This window comes from Heteronotia binoei, chromosome 21, assembly GCF_032191835.1.
Source record: "Heteronotia binoei isolate CCM8104 ecotype False Entrance Well chromosome 21, APGP_CSIRO_Hbin_v1, whole genome shotgun sequence".
In the NCBI taxonomy this organism is placed as follows: domain Eukaryota; kingdom Metazoa; phylum Chordata; class Lepidosauria; order Squamata; family Gekkonidae; genus Heteronotia; species Heteronotia binoei.
In genome coordinates, this window is record NC_083243.1 from 168,378,539 (window position 1) to 168,395,972 (window position 17,434).

The window sequence follows — 17,434 nt, forward strand, 5'->3', positions numbered from 1 at the left end:
GATGGGTATGAATTGGCTGACAAACCAAAGTTCATAGTTTGTGAAGCAGTGTACATGAACTGAACCACCACCACGATCTTTCACAAATTTTGGTGCAGTTGGCGGTGGTTTGTGGAAACAGCTGTTGTGTTTAAATGGCTTATTTGGTTTAAATGGCTCCCGCAAAAAGAAGTGATGAGCAGAAAGCAAGGGGTGAAATGGCTGGGAACCATTTAATCTCTGCTTTCTGTTACCTGTGAGAAAAGGCAGGGAGCAGAAAGCAGAGGGCCATTAAACCATACAGCTAAGTGGCATGGCTTTTTGCAGGGAGTAGAAAGCAGGGATTCACAAACTAACATCCCAGTTTGTAAGGTTCATGGTTCAGCCACAAACTGAACCACAGAAATGTGGTTTGTGCCCATCCCTAGTCCTGTCTTCCACCCTTGTTTTAGCATTTCTGAGGTCCCACTCTACTGCTGTCACTCAACCCAGAACTAAAAACTAGCATTCTAACAGAAATAATATTTTTGTATACTGCAATTTCATTTCATCCATTTTCAGTAATTCAAGTTCGTTTGTTGGCTTTTTACATAATGTTAAGCCATTTACATGTTATACATCACTCACATTAAGCAAATGTACCACTAAAAAAATCATATTTTGTGCAGGGGGAACAAATAAACAAACAAAATAAAATAAAATGAAGTGAAACAGCAGGGTTGCAAAATAAGGATGTGTTTGATGAGTTTTAAGGGAAAACATTATTCCTAGACAGGCAGTGCTGTATGCATTCCATATACCACTGAAGTGCAGAAAACTGGTGTTGGTTGCAATTTCAGCATCCCAAGGATCTCAGCTTCTATTTTAAGTAAGTACATATCAGCCCTTAAGACACAGCAGTGTGTATTCTATAATTTTGTTTAATTCTGCATCCAGGCAATTCAAATTTTGTGCCAAAAGTAAACAAAAAAAGAGCAGAGTTCTATAGCCTGTACAATTCTTAAAAGTTCTTTAGTTTTTTATAATTTATTCTGTAATGTTGCATTTGAGTTAACTTTTGCGATTCTGGGAAAGGACAAGGATGATGAAGTCTGCCCCTAGTTGCTTCCAAACATAGATACTCTCAACAAGCAGTAAGTGATACAGGAATGGGAGTGTGTGTGGACACTGTTCCCACCCTGCTTGCTGCTACTCCAGTAGGACTACTTTTTCATGCCCCTGTCTGTAAGCAGCATCTGTTTTGTAGGTCACAACTCCCTCCTTGACAATGCATTTGCCCTTTGTCATTCCCATCAATTTTGATTGATTTAAGCCAGCGTCATTCAAAGATGGTGACAGCCGTATCTGCACTAGAAACCAATTCTGCATATCTCTTTTTCCTTGCAATTCAGCATGAAAACTTATATGACCTGTAAGCTGTATCAACACAAGACATAATTCTTCCTGTCTCACAGTGATATTTTGTTCAATTATAGTGCATTATTCACACAATGGAGTCTAACTAACAGTGAAATTCTTACTGCTGGCCAAGTTCTTCAACAATAGCCTGTCTCTTTGTGAATGCAATCTTTGATTTTGACCAGTCAAGGGGAGGATTTTGTTACACAACATGCAAATAAAACCACTGACCCAAATCCAGGAAAAAAACAAGGGAGAGATGTGTGTATGAAGTCCAGATTTCATTTTTGGCAAAAAGAGCACTATTGGAGATGTCGTTTTAAACCTCCCTTGAATGTGTCATACAGTTGGCTGCTCTTTGCAAAAGTACCCACCATGTACAAATGTCCTCAAAGAAACCAGCTGGATTGGAACTTTTGACATCAGAACTTTGTAGCTACTGATGCCAAAAATGTAGCTGAGTATGTAGTTTTGATTGCTTTTGTGACACCTTCACTGTTGTAGCTACAGAAAGTGGTTAAGACAGAAACTGGATTTCCTCCCCTAGGATGCTCCTTGTTTATAACAAACGACGAGCAGATGAGGAAAGCTATGGAAACTACACCTCAGTACTAAGCTCTACAGTTAAGTCCAGGCCATCCATTTTACCGGATAGCGAATTTCCAGACCAGATAAAGCAATAATTTCAGAAACTTCAGATCCAGCCGACTGCCCCTATTCATTCTACCGTGCCGAAAGATACTTTTGCAAACCATGTTGTTTAGGATCTTTCATATACAACCTCATAGTCAGAAAGTGCAAGTCTACAGACAAACACTATCAGGCTTTACTCTGATTCAGAGACTATATTTAGAACTAGGTCCCAGAAAGTCAGTCTGTGGCATCCTGCCACTCCATTGCCAAGAAAAAGGAAAGAGGCTTCATCAAAGGGGCACATGGATGAAATGTAGGTTTCTTGGTAAGAATCTGAGCTTCAGTTGCAAGAGAAGCCAGGAGAGAGCAAGCAGTGCATCCTAGCTCCCTGGTAAACTGGGGCCAGTGTCATGTCTTATCTGTCCCAGAAAGTTATTTTTTCATGTGCCAGGGATAAACCACTTCCCCTCATTCCTTGGCTGTTTTTCGCTGTGCCTGACGTTTCTGCAGCAGCGTGAGTGTATCCCGCTTCTCAATGCGGCGCAACTGCTTCTTTTTTGCACGCTTCAGTTTCAGTGGATTCCGAATCTGAGGAAGGAAGAGCAATCTATGTAAGAGACCCCTTTAAAAACTTATTTGTTTATGTTATTTTTAAAATTTATATCCTGCCCTCCCTGCAAGTGGGCTCAAGGCAGCTTACAAGGTCACATAAAATATCATGAGAGAGAAACAATATTGAATTCAAGCAATTAAAATTTAAAAACTTCACATTAGAAAAACAGAGCAAAAGTTGCCTTGGTGGTGATGCTTGGATGGAAAGCTTCTGAATGATGTTGTGGGGTACCAAGCCGCTAACAACTAGGCTAGGGCTATTAGCAGGAGAGAATGGAATTTGAACACCACTGCCTCAACTGAAAGCCCAACGGAACAACTCCATTTTGCAGGCCCTGTGGAATTGTAACAGATCCCACAGGGCCCTGATCTTAGCTGGGAGCTTGTTCCACCAGGCTGGGGCCAGAGCTGAAGAGGCCCTGGCCCTGGTTGAGGCTAGCTGGATGTCCTTTGGGCCAAGGACAACCAGAAGACATTGATCAGCTCAGAGCAAGGCTCTGTGGGGAATATACAGAGAGAGCTGGAGAGATGCAGGTCCATGGCCTGAACTCCCAGAAAGCCAAAAGGCTTTGGAAATTTACAAGCTGGTCCTTTACAGTACACCCAGCTGAACTACAGTGTGGACGCACAGCTACTGATGTGGGAAATGATCTGCCACTCCGGAGTCTAGCTCATCATCCCCAGAGGAGTCTGAAGCTGGCACAGGACTAATTCCCTGGAGGGTACTCAAAGGTTGAGTTTAGCAATTTAAAAGTATTACAGGTATTTATTACACTCTACGACATAAAAAATAAAATAAAATGCTATTGTTCAGCAATAATATTAGCTCATCAAAACTTAGCTACAGACCAAAAGAATTTTGTACATGAAACCAACAGGCCAAATACGTGTCAGCTTGATGTGCCTTCTTCAGTGGCCTGTAGTCATAGTCAAAGAGCACACACTTGAAAACATATAAAAATATAAGCATCTGTAAAAGGGGGGGGGGGAGGCAGGTTCATAATATTCCAAATTGAGGTTGACTTCTCATTAAAAGCTATTGTATGATTTTGAGTCAACTCTCAAGAAGTGCAGTTTCAACAATTTTTCTGCTTTTACCCCCAGTATTTAGCCTCTCTGTGTGTTCCTTTGGGTTGTTTGGTACAGGACTAATTCCCAGCATGCATTTTTCTCAGTTGACTTCCACTGAAAATTCAAATAGAATCTTTGTGGCTAAGAGTCAAAGAGCTCAGTTCATGTAGAACTATATGAGAAAAGAGAGCCAGTGTGGTGTAGTAGGGGGAAAACTGGGAAAGGGAAGCCATGTATGCCACTGTAAGCTCCTTGAAGGAAGATGGGATTTTTTTTAAAATATAGGTATATACAACAAATACACCAGACTTTTATATACATCAGCTGAAGGCAGCAAGGTTGAGCAGAGTGTGCATGTGTTCACTTTGCAGATCTCCCCAAAGCACTCCTTTTAATTAAAAGCATCAAAGAAACATTATCTGCTAAAAGTTTTACCGGGTTACAAGAAAAAAGTGTTCCCTTTAACAGTAATGTGATAAACATAAGCTGCTGAATACCTACAGAGTAAGATCCTACCAAATTTTCTACTGGCACAAAACCGATTGAGAATAAACTTCACAATTTCCTTCCTCACTGCAGATCTATTTCTACACGTTTGTTGTTCATGATCCCTAGCATAGCCTTTTCAGGAATGGGTCAAGAGGGCTCATTTCTCTTTCTAACATCAGTAAATAAGCTGGTAGGATCCAACACACTTTTTTTGTGCACAAGACAACCTAATTAATATCGTAATACTTCATTCTGTCCAAGGATAGGACTCAAGAGAGAAAGGATGATCTGAACACTAGTAACAGTGGTTCTGCTTTGCCACACACAAAGATTGATACAAATTTCCTTTCAGGGGAAAACAAGAAGTTCTGAAACTCACCACTTGCACAATTTCTGCTTTCCTCTCATTCTCCAGCCGTCGTCTTAAGTTCTCTTCTCGTCGCTGTTTTTTCTCCTGTAGGTGGAGAAAGGGAAACGTTCATGTGCACTGCATAATATACTGAAGAACTATATAGAAGAAAGGATGCCAGATTCCTTCCAAGAAGAATCTTTTGAAGAAGAACCTACAGTTTTAGAAAGTGAAGTGACAGCTGCACTCAAAGGAACTGGGAGAAACAAATTACCAGGAGTAAATTGGATTATCAGTAGAGCTATTTCAAGCCACAGAAACAGAATCCATCAAAATGTTAACAAAAATGTGCCAACAAATACGGAAAACAAAACAAGGCTTACAAATTGGAAATGCTCCATCTAAATTCCACTTCAAAAACAGGGGAAACCAAAGCCTGCAGCAATTCACAAGGGAAAGGAAAGGTTCCCTGTGCAAGAACCAGTCGTTTACGACTCTGGGGTGCCGTCGCTGTCACGTTTTCACAGCAGACTTTTTACAGGGTGGTTTGCCATTGCCTTCCCCAGTCATCTACACTTTCCCCCCAGCAAGCTGGGTCCTCATTTTACCAACCTCGGAAGGCTGAGTCAACCTAGAGCCAGCTACCTGAAAACCCAGCTTCCGCCAGGGATTGAACTCAGGTCTTGAGCAGAGTTTAGGACTGCAGTACTGCAGCTTTAACGCTGTGCCACAGGGATCTTCTGTAGCAATTCACAAACCACTGCATTAATTTCTCATGTGAATAAAGAGTTGGAAGGGGCCATACAGGCCATCTAGTCCAATCCCTTGCTCAGTGCAAGATCAACCTACAACATCCCTAACAAATGTCTAGTCGTTGCTTAAAGATTGCCAGTGAGGGGGGAACTCACCACCTCCTGCAGTAGCTGATTCCACTGTCAAACAACTCTTACTGTAAAAGTTTTCCCTACTATCCAGCCAGCACCTTCCCTCCCTTAATTTAAACCCATTTATTGCGAGTCCTCTCATCTGCTGCCAACATGACCAGCTCCCTGCCCTCCTCTTCAAATACTTATAGAGAGCAATCATGCCCCTCCTCAACCTCCTCTTCTCCTGATTGAACATTCCCAATCCCCTCAGCCTTGGTCTCCAGGCCCCTGATCATCCTCATCACTCTTCTCTGCACTCGCTCCATTTTGTCCACATCCTTCTTGAAGTGAGAACTCCGGAACTGCATACAATACTCCAGGTGTGATAATTCAAAATCTTATGACAAAGACTGTTGTTAGCCATATATGGAATGAGAAATGCCAGATGTTCTATATTCAAAAAAGGAAGAGGCACTAGAGATCTTTTTGCAAATTTATGCTTATATCTTACTTATTTGGATGTGCCATCCTATAGAAGAGCTTTCTCTTTGGCTCGTTGTTCAATTATCCCCTCAAGGGTTCTAAATGGGAAATATAGGAAGATTCCACATAAAAACAGATGCTGCTCATGTTGTATTGGAGAAGTGGAATCTACGGCCCACATTTTTTTGATGTCCGTTCCATCAAGCTCATAGGGATAAGCTTATTTCCCCTTTTCTAGACAGACCTATAGTGGATCCAGATAAGGCCTGCCTGGAGAGACTTTTAATTAATGAAAATCTGACTATCTCTAACCAAGTAGCCAAATTTTTTATTTTATTTTATTTATTTTATTCGATTTATATCCCGCCCTCCCCACCGAGGAGGGCGGGATACAATTCTACATCCACTTGGTAAGATTCCATAATATGAAGCATGATCAAGAGAATGGATAGTTGTTTTACTCCTCTGACTCAAAATCTTTTATATATGTTAGACTTTTTAGATTCACACTAAATTTTTGGGACTCTTATATCTGCTAAATATTTTTAAGGTTTTATGTCTAATACAGATTTTATGTGCTGGAATTAACCTATTAAGTGAGTTCTATATCAAATCAAGACTGAACTCTCCCTAGAATCTAAAATTACTCAACTATTGTACTTTGGTCACATTATGAGAAGACAAGACTCATTGCGAAAAATAATAATAGTAGGAAAAGTTGAAAGCAGCAGGAAAGAGGAAGAACCAAGATGAGATGGATAGAGTCAGTAAAGGAAGCCTGGGCCCTCAAGCTGTTAAAGCTTTGTTTTGGAGGTCATCAATTCACAAGGGTCAGCATAAGTCAAAAGTGACTTGGCAGCACTTAACATACACACATCCATTCACAAAGTTATGAACAGTTCCAGAGAAATAACCGATTCAGCTTGCTTAGAGAGAGATGTAGTGATGGTGTTGTAGAGGGAGAGACTGAGAGAACCAGGGGTGTGTCTGACCAAAGACATAAGGCCAATTATATCACTGCATTTGGTTAAGCTTGAGAGCAGCCCTGAGGTGTGATTTTAAATTTTGGTTTTTATGTTTTTAAATTTTGGTTTTTATTTTTTGCTGGAAGCTCTCTGAGCTCTGTAAGGAAGAAAGATATTGGATTTAAGAAGAAGATATTGGATTTATATCCCACCCTATACTCTGTATCTCAGAACGGTCATAATCTCCTTTTACCTTCCCCCTCCCCACAACAGACACCCTGTGAGGTAGGTGGGACTGAGAGAGCTTTTACAGCAGGTGCCCTTTCAAGGACAACTCCTACAAGAGGTATGGCTGATCCAAGGCCATTCCAGCAGCTGCAAGTGAAGGAGTGGGGAATCAAACCCAGTTCTCCCAGATAAGAGCCCACACACTTAACCACTACACCAAACTGGCTACACCAAAGGTGCTAGTAAATGTTTTAAATAGATAAATAAATTTCCAGACACTTAAGATAAGAAAAGAGAAGTGATATACCAGATTTTGGACAGTTTCCAAAGTCATAACTCAAATTAAATTTCAGAATTCTATCAAGAAAACAGAACTAATGTGCTAAACTAGGATCTGGAAGTTCCAGGTTCAAAACCCCATTTTGCCATGGAAACTTGCTTGGTGACCTTGGACAAGTCACACACTCTGTGTTTAACCTATGTCATAAAACAGCTGCAACGAAAACACGCATGGAAAGAAGAAGACTGCAGATTTATACCCCACCCTTCTCTCTGAATCAGTCTCAGAGCAGCTTACAATCTCCTATATCTTCTCCCTCCACAACAGACACCCTGTGAGGTAGGTGGGGCTGAGAGGGCTCTCACAGCAGCTGCCCTTTCAAGGACAACTCATGTGATAACTATGGCTAACCCAAGGCCATTCCAGCAGCTGCAAGTGGAGCTGCAAGAGAGCATTGTGTATGCTGCTTTGGGTCCCCATTGGGGATAAAGATAGGCCTAATGATCTAAACCAATTAATTCCAAGCATATCAAATTATTAGTATCACTGGAAAAGCTCCACTTTTCATTAGCACCCATGGGGACAGTCTACTTCACTATTAGGGACAGGCACACAGCTATAACTGTTTAACAGACTACTCTGTATCATGCTTGTCTCCCCACCTCACGCTCTCTCAATTTTTCTTCCTTCAGATGCCGGGCAAAATCTTTGACTGCTTTCTTCTCCTGACGTTCCTTCATCTTGCGTTCCCAAGAGGAACGCAAAGGCTTGTCTTTAATCATATCAGAAAATCTAGTGAGGAGAAAAACACATCCTTTAGAAGTTCAAATTAAACAGTTATCTCTTAGCATAACACACTGAAACTGCAGTCCTATGCATATTTATCTGTAAGTCTCATTGTGGGACTTCTAAGTAAACATCTGTTTGCAATAATAATAATAATAATAATAATATATTGGATTTATATCCTGCCCTATATTCTGAAGCTCAGAGCTGTCACAATCTCCTTTACCTCCCCGCCCTCCCACAACAGACACCCTGTGAGGTGGGTGGGGCTAAGACAGCTCTTCCAGAAGCTGCCCTTTCAAGGACAATGCCTGCAAAAGCTATGGCTGACCCCAGGCCATTCCAGTAGGTGCAAATGGAGGAGTGGGGAATCAAACCCAATTCTCCCAGATAAAAGTCTGCACACTTAACCACTACACCAAATTGGCTGTCAGTAGAGGAAGATTGTATAATGCCAGAGACACTACAGAAGCGTTAAGAGTCCTAATCGCTGGAGAAAATTACCAGGAGTTCATGTAACCCTGTATGAGAACTTATGTGGGTATACTGGTGTCAGTCTAGGACTGGGGGAGACACAGATTCAAATCCCCACTGTGCCACAAAAGTCATTAGGAGGCCTGGGGCTGGCCACTCTCTCTGGCAGGGCTGTTGTTAGGATAAAATAAACCATGCATGCTGTTCTGAGTCCCCTGGAGGAAGCGCTCAATAAAAATGAATAGGTACTCATTACAAGCCATTTATTGTTGGTCCTAAAAGTATAGCACAAAGTAACACCAGCAAGCAACAGCCGATCAAACTTTCTTTTTAGGGAAGCAGGCAAATATAACTTATGAAAGAAAATCTGTCGTCAGTCCATACATTTAGAAGTCATGACAAAAACAAATAATGTGTTAATGTGATGCGCCACCCCTCAACCTAGTCCATGAAACCCCAGTTTAATCACCACAAGGGCACTCACAGTTTCGCCCACCCATCCGACTATGAAAAGCTCTCACCGCTTCTTGCTACGGTCTTTCCACACCCGCCCTGATTTAGGCTTCCCTTTAGGGATGATCGCGGTGACCTCCTTTCGCTTCTTTCCCACAGTACCCTTCTGAAATTTTCCAGGTCCAGTTGCCACCAAGGCAGTAGCCCCTTCTCCGTTCCCAGGCGACAGAAGTCTCGCAGCAGCCTGCTCATTCTCGGTACTCCCTTGGCCCTCGTCTGGTTGCATCTCAAAGACCACCCGGCCTTCTCAGGGCTCCCTACAATATCCCCTCTCCACGTGTGAAGCTCACGCGTGTCCCTGGCCAATGACGTCAGTCGGCGACAGTGAACAGAACCTCCGACGCCATTTCGCCATAGAGACAGATCGCCTAGAGCGGCATACGTCCTCTCCACTTTCCTGTTTCGCGTTGGCGTTCCTACTTCAGGGTCTTGGAAGGGTTGCCCCCAAATGAATCCTGGATTCCTCGTCTTTATACAATTCAGCGCTGCCTTTGGGCTAGAAGGCGTTTGAAAGGGCAATTTAACTAGATTTAATGTTGCTGTAACTGGAGATGTACTTTGCATGTTTTTGCAAACTAGGGTTACCAGATGTCCTCTTTTTTTGGTGTCCATCTTCTTTGGGGGTCTTAAAACAACAACGGATGACAGTGTCCTCTATTTGGGTTGGGAGGCCTGTTTGTCCCCCAGTGGTGTAAAGCTGCAGCTTAAATAGTAGGGTTTTTAAAATGAGATCTGTCAAGTGATCGGTTGTTTGAAGTAGTCAGTTGGTAAATATGTCCTCTTTTTTTGCTTTTCAAACTATGGTAATCCTAGCTAAAAAAAAAAAAAAAAACAGCCATAAGCAGACAGCAATAAAATGGGGAATGAGGAACATGATTAATTCATTTTTAAAAAAATCAGCAACACTGTCCAGGTGGCTTCCATAAAAAAATTAAAACACAATAAGATCAAAGGTTCAAATAAAAGAGACACACAGAAGCCTGGCAGTTTAAAATAGCTACTGAAACAACGTTGGCAAACTCAGTTACAACTGTAACCCTGTTCAATTACCACAGAGATCTAGATAATTAGTATTAATGGAAAAGATTTAACACAACAGAAATAATGAAAGTAGGGAGGGGGGCTGGTATTTACTGGCAAGAGGCTCCAGTACTTTGGAACTAGGATCTGGTGGTTCCGTTACAGAAACTTAAAAAGGTAAAGGTAGTCCCCTGTGCAAGCACCAGTCGTTTTCAACTTTTGGGTGACGTTGCTTTCACGTTTTCATGGCAGACTTTTTACGCGGTGGTTTGTCATTGCCTTCCCCAGTCATCTACACTCTCCCCACCCCAGCCGCAAGAAACTTACAGGGCTTTAAAAAAAATTACCCCTTCCCCCTGCTTTTTAAAATGCCTTAGTAGAAGTGAAAATTCTGGATGGAAATAAAGTGATGAGACATGTTTTGCAGACTATGGTTTTCAAACTTTGTAGGGCAGGGATGCTGTTTATTAGTTGAGCACATGCTTGGAAGGCAGAGTGCACCACATTTAATCCTTGGCTTCTCTCATTAAAGACCTTATTGTCATTGGGAAAGACCCTTATTTACTGCTAGGAATTGTGACTGGGAAAGACTCCCGTTTACTAGGGAGCTGCTACCAAGTCAAAGTAAACAGTAGTACACTAGATGGACCATGGTCAGATTTGCCATAAGGTAGCTTGTATACAGGACCCAGCTTGCTGGGGGGAAAGTGTAGATGACTGGGGAAGGCAATGGCAAACCACCCCGTAACAAGTCTGCCGTGAAAACGTTGTGAAAGCAACGTCACCCCAGAGTCGGAAATGACTGGTGCTTGCACAGGGGGACTACTTTTACCTTTTAATGGAGGTTATACTCCATGTAATAATATCTGGAAAGACACTAAAACCCGGCAGAACAGTTTTCTGTTTGTTTATGGATCCAAGTGGCCTTTTCTTTCAATATTGCCCAGTTCTGCTGCTTATTACAGCCCATATCACAGGGCTTTCGTCCATGTAGTGCCATGTTCCCAAACATAGTGTATTTGATGGTCAAAGTAGACCCCTTCCTCCCTTGTCCACTAGTGGAAAAACTCTTTGGATCACACCATATATGTGGACTGTCTTAATGAGACCATTGGAATACCTGTTTTAAGCAGAATTTTGGCAGTACAGAAATTATTTTTACTTTAGTATTGCACTACAAAGAAAATAAAAGTGGGTTCAGAGCACTGTGCTAAATACATTGCTGTCATTCTATGGTGCTGTTTTTCAATATAAACCTATTTATTGGTTTGTCATGAAGGAAGAGAGACCCGTGGCAGAGTGTGGTAAAGCTGCAGTACTGCAGCCCTAAACTCTGCTCATGACCTGAGTTCAATCCTGGAGGAAGCTGGGTTCAAGTAGCTGGCTCAAGGTCAGCTCAGCCTTCCATCCTTCCGAGATTGGTAAAATGAGTACCCAGCTTGCTGGGGGAGAGTGTAGATGACTGGGGAAGGCAACGGCAAACCACCCCATAAAAAGTCTGCCGTGAAAACATCGTGATGCAACGTCACCCCAGAGTCGGAAACGACTGGTCCTTTACCACAGAAGAAACAGCAGAACCGTCACAGGTATAGGTACACGTGAAAAGTTTGAAACCAGCTGTTTAATGCCAAATGAAATTAGTAATGAACAACTTGACACACAGAGTGACCAAAGTATTTTAATTGGAATATAGAAGACACATGGCTGAAAGGAGCTGTATAATCCTCATGGTTAAGCCAGTGATACTATATAAATACAAGCAAATTGATTCAAGCCAGACACAAAGAGATTCCATTGAATACACCATGCTAGTGAATCACTTATCTGTGCAGCTCTAGGGGAATGGTTTCGGAGTTACTTTCTGTGATGTGTAATTCAAGTAAAGTTAGTACAGTTGCTCACATTTATGTACTATGTTATAAATGCAATAACTGTTTCTTTTCTTGCCATTTTCCTTTATAGGAGACACTTTCAGCTGTGTAAAAAATGGAAAAGCAATAGGCTATGGCCTGGTCCAGATGAAAACAATGGCAGGATGTTATATCTTAACTGACCCATATCTATTCACATCATCCAAAACTAGAGCAATTGGTGGGGGGGGGGGGTATTTCCTAGGGAGTTTTTTTTTTTTATTTCCAATAAAAAGGGACAATCTACAGGTACTAATTCCTGTGTATAAGGTAGACATAAAACATTTTCAGATGTTGTTCACATGTGACTTACTTTGTACCGAATTGCTTTATTGATTGATTGATGGGATTTATATCCTGCCCATCTCGCCAAGGCTAAATTAATATGCTATGAGAATGGTAATACTACCCAATTGAAGCGTTGTGTTTTCCATGTTATAAATTTGAACTTGATATCTAAATATGTTGCTAGCATGTTTATGAATGTTTGAGACTCTTTCTGTCCAGATACCACACTTCTGTTTATTATGAAATTTGTTTTACTTTCTTCTCAGATGGCAAAACCTAAAATATGTGTCCTAGGTAACATAGGATGCAGCAGTTTTTAATTCTCTCTCTTTTTCTCATGTAGTCACCATTTTGCTTATAGAAAACTAAGGCATTTATACTTCTAATAAATTCCATAAATTGTTAAATAAGACAATTTTATAGCTGTTATAAATTATGGATTTTATGCAGTTAAAGCTGTAAAGCAAGCCTAGTTTTGATGAAAAAGTAAGTATTGCATATATTTCATTTCCCCCCAAATTCCGACCCACCCCCGGAACAAATTTCTCCCATTGGCTTCAAAATTTCCACAATTTCCCACCTCTGTCCACAATTAAGTAGAGCCCAGATTCCTTAATAGTAATATAGCTAAGGTATGATTTGTGCAAGTCCACCCAGTGAGTTCATAGCAGATATGAGATTAGAACCAGAGATCTACTGGTTCACAATTCAGGCTGCCTCTTAAAACACTACAGTACAGTTGCCTAGATCATTCCCATACATATACGTGTAATAATCCTTCTGAAGTTATTAAATTACAACAGTAATTTCAGGCATGGTCCCTCAAAAGAATCTTGCTGAAATATCTCTTAAATTCTTGAAGACAAACTCCAGAGAGGTTCCATATTAGAGTGCTGCTTCCTAAAATGACAAATGATATCTCAAACACTAATGAATGTATTGTTGCATACAAACTAGCGTCTGCTTGGCAGATCCAGCCTTTAGATAAAGTTCTCAAAATACTTGAAGCCTAGTTAACAGACACTAACAGAGTGAACATTCTGCAGTCAATATAACAGGGTTCTCGTTAAGTGATGCAACAAAAGGAATCAGATATAGTCAATGAAACATTTCTTGTAGCAGTAGCAGTTCTCATGCTATGTTTTACTGAAAATAAATTCCTCATCTGATGAAGTGTGCTTAAGAGCACACAGAAGCTTACGTTCTAAATAAAAATTAGTTGGTCTTAAAGATGCCCCTTGACTCCTGCTTTGTTCAACCACTTCAGACCAACACGGCTGCCCTCTTGGATCTTACTGTAAGTAAATTCTTGATATACGGGCCAATTTGCACAATTAGTAGAAATGTGGCATAGCTTTTCCTGGAATGCACTACTTCAGAATGCAGAAGGGGAACTATCTTCTTGAATGTTCTATATTCTAAAAACCTTCTTGCCCATAAAAAACTAACATGCAATGGAGATGAGTGCAGCCTGAACTTCTCCCCGACATGCTGTTTTTCTATGTGGGGATTTTTCCCATGGGAGCGCATTCATGTGTATAGTCTCATCCTTACATGAAGTTATATTATTTAGAATAATCACGTAATTTTGCTGAATTCAAAAATGGTTTCATTCTGCTGAATGCATGGACCAACTTACAATCTTTCCTTATTTCTATTATCGTAGGGAATCAATACTGCATGCCATCACTCATTTAATGTGTTTTGTCAAGTTCCTGATCAAAATAGCTCATCTGATTTCCATTAAATGGAACGCCACTATTGAATTATTCTCATTGGTTCTACACACTTGAGAAGTGTGTCTTGGCTTTTTGCTGAACATAGCACATTAGTGATTAATTTTCCTGTGTACTGTATCTATTATATTCACCCTTAAAAGGGAGAAGATATAGGCGATTGTAAGGCGCTCTGAGTCTCTGATCTGCAGTCTTCTTTTCTTCCCTGCTTCTTTAATGCAACACAATAATCTAAGGAGACTTCTCTTTCTCTCTACCATCAGCCTGTCTGCCTTTGAATGAGGGCTGTGCACAACATTAACATTTTTTACAGCATTTATTCTCACTGAGTGTAGTCTTGAGAATGGCAAGTAGGACTTCCACTTGTGGAACAGATCTCTTCCCACTTCCCAATGTTTTCTGTAAACCACCACACCACTCAAGAATATGCTCCTAAGGTCAGGGGACCCTCATGAAGAGTATGAGATGCCATATGGAGGACTGCTTCTCAAGTAGGAATCCATGGAGTCTAAGAATAGCTCCCTGTTGTATGAGTAGAAGGCACCTTTGGATCCAACCCATAATCTTCTGGGTATCTCTGTGAAGCAATTTCCAGCTATCTTCAAGTAACACTAGAAGTAGACTGGAGTTATCTGCTGTCAAATTCTCCCCTCTAGTGAATTACTGCAAGCCAATGGGTGGCTATATAAGTGGCATAGTTCAGTGTCCCTTATAAGAAGTGGTAATTGGGACACTGTTTGTCTAGAGTACTGGGACAAGCTTCAAGCGTCTTTGGCGGGTGTATGTCTTCAGGGAGATTTTGAAATGGATCTTTATCCTCTGGTTAGAAACAGCAGTAGGCATTGATGCAACACTTTCCCTGAGAATACTTAACTGGGATTCTTCCTATGAAAGAATAAACATGGATAACAATGCATATGCTGAAAAACCCACACTGATTTTTCCAGAAAGCTCCAGAAGCAAGCTATTCGTTTACTGATTGGCTCTAACTCCCATATTTTTTCTGAAAAATTAACATGGACTTTCAATTTGGTATATACCACTACAGAGATCCTTCCAATGCCACTTCCATGACTGAAAGTGGTGTTGGAAAAAGTCCAGAAAAATCCAGGGACTGTTTGGTCAATTCATTCACTGCCCTCTGTCTCTTAAACATAATACCCTAGTTACAACAGAGGAGAACATGGTTAGCTATCTCCCAGAGACAGGCAGGAGAGCTTCAAAAATGAGCTTTTGAAGCTATAGAAAATATACTCTCCTGATATTGAACAGAAGTATAGAGGAAGGCTCTGGTATTACTGAATGGTCTTTCTGATGAAGGAGAGTTTGCAGCGCAAACTGGCATAGGGTTTTTCTTCTCTGGACAACAAAACTTCATCAGAACACAGAAATTGTTTCTTCTTCTGATGACCAGAGTCCACCTGGGAAAGGTGAAGCATCTGTAAGAAGGTCTCAGTTGGCAGGCAAGGAAGACCTTTAGGTCTGTGCTCAGTGCTGTTGCAAGTGGTGTGACAGAGAGAGTTGAGAGAAGGCTCTTTTCTATCTTGATACCTGGGAAAAATACATCAGAACATAAGCATTGACAGTGATCTTCTACAAGCTTTACCCTTCCTCTACCCAAACTGCCTTCTAATAAACATGTTCAGAGAAGAACACTGATGACCACTGAAGAGGCAACAAAGATCTCAAAGTAACTACAACTGAAACCAGATCCCATTCCCACAAAACCTACATCTCTCATGGGAGCAGGACATAACTGCTAACCATACTGTTAAAACCAGGGGAAGATAAGGAGCATTTCTGAACTAATATGCAACCAAGCCTGTGATTGTCTTTCCACATAATGGTTTTGATTAAATGGATGGGTGAGGAAGGGAAGTACTTAGGGTTGGATGCACCACAGCAATAGCACGTATGCAAGGCAAAAAAGTGGGGTTCCACCCTCACCATTTGTCTATAGGACTGCTGCCTTGTAGACTTGAAGACAACCACCACAGCAGTGAGAGATATTGCCAGTTCGAGCAGTGAAAGGATTATGAACACTGAGTTCAAGCCATATGTGAGCAGCTGCAAGCAAAGAGAAGGAAAAATCATGTGGATTATCACTGACTTATTGTAATTTCAGAAGTAGCATGAATATCATAAATCACAGCAGGTGAACACAGCAGTCAGCATTTCAGAACAGTTCAGTCCTATGATCTGTTGGTTTTAATATCTTGAATGTGCAGTCTTTTGAAAGGCATACAAGAGGCAGAGGTATGGACAAATGTGACCCTTCAAGAGGGTTTTGGTGATGAAGCCCAACTGCTGAAGTTGGCTTAGCTCCAAAACAGGGATTCTCTAGACAGGTAGTTTAGGAAGGTCCTAAAATGAACTTTCTAGGGAGATTACAAATGAGCATCAGCTCTAGGGATGGGCATGAACCAGGTTATGAATTAAAGTTTGTGATGAATTTTGGCTGGTTCATGGTTCACAAAGTTAAGTTTGTGGCAGGTCAACTGCACAAACTTTCCAGTTGTTCATGGAGGTTCATGCTGGTTTGTGAAAAACATCTCCAGGCAGACTGCCTTTGCTCAAGCTAAATGTTTAACAAACTTCAAAGCAATGGGGGTGTAACCTGAAAGGCATGTAGAGGAGCACCTGGGGGAGGCCCCCTGCAACTCTGATTTCGCTAGCTTGCACAGGATCCATTCTATACACTCCTGAACCTGCAGTCAGCGATAACTCAAACTCTGTACATCCAATCCTCACCAAGCTTGGAGGGCATGTAGAAGAGAGTCAGTCAAAGATTCCCTGCAAGTTTGGTATCGCTAGCACACCAGGGGCCGTTCTAGCAAACCATGATCTGAACTTGTTTGTTTGGCTGCTAAAAGTTTGTGACAGTTCATGGTGCGTGAACTGGGAATGCCACAAACCCTGAATTGAACCACATTTTCCTGGTTCGTGTCCATTCCAAATCAGCTCCCCAGATCAAGTTCTCCTCATCCCTTTCTTACCCCATGAAAACAGAACTCTAGGGCTCTTTCGTAGCAGAATACTTTGATCAGGTTTGAATTGGGCATTCTTAGTATGATTCCCCTTTTTAGCAGTAAACAGACCAGAGAATCTGTTTATTCAGAGTACTCTTTCCTACTCTTATTTTTGCCTCTTTCATAAAGAAACCTAATATTCATTCTTAAACATTGAAACATTGGAGGGGGGGGCCGGAAATCTCAGCACACCCAGGTTTGAACAAATAGAGTTGTGAATCTTTGTGTTCCTGGCCATTAGCATGGTATAAGCAATGATGGAGTGGAATATTTCTGGTATATATTAGCTATTTTTCTGGATTCATCTGGAGACAGACTAGCTTTG

At 41.3% G+C, this 17,434-nt stretch overlaps 1 protein-coding gene and 1 long non-coding RNA gene across 2 annotated transcripts; both read right to left on the reverse strand.

Annotated features, from left to right (window-relative positions):
• Positions 1 to 881: 881 nt before the first annotated feature.
• CCDC86 (coiled-coil domain containing 86) lies at positions 882 to 9,573 on the reverse strand. The gene is made up of 4 exons (XM_060261140.1): positions 9,135 to 9,573; positions 8,016 to 8,145; positions 4,562 to 4,636; positions 882 to 2,598 (listed from the first exon to the last, which is right to left on the reverse strand). The coding sequence occupies exons 1-4, from the start codon at positions 9,350 to 9,352 to the stop codon at positions 2,479 to 2,481; spliced, it is 543 nt and encodes a 180-aa protein (XP_060117123.1). The 5' UTR covers positions 9,353 to 9,573; the 3' UTR covers positions 882 to 2,478.
• A 2,235-nt stretch (positions 9,574 to 11,808) lies between these two features.
• Positions 11,809 to 16,172, reverse strand: LOC132590072 (uncharacterized). Its single transcript, XR_009556638.1, has 2 exons — positions 16,028 to 16,172; positions 11,809 to 15,631 (listed from the first exon to the last, which is right to left on the reverse strand). It is a non-coding gene; the product is annotated as an uncharacterized LOC132590072 (long non-coding RNA).
• Positions 16,173 to 17,434: the final 1,262 nt, after the last annotated feature.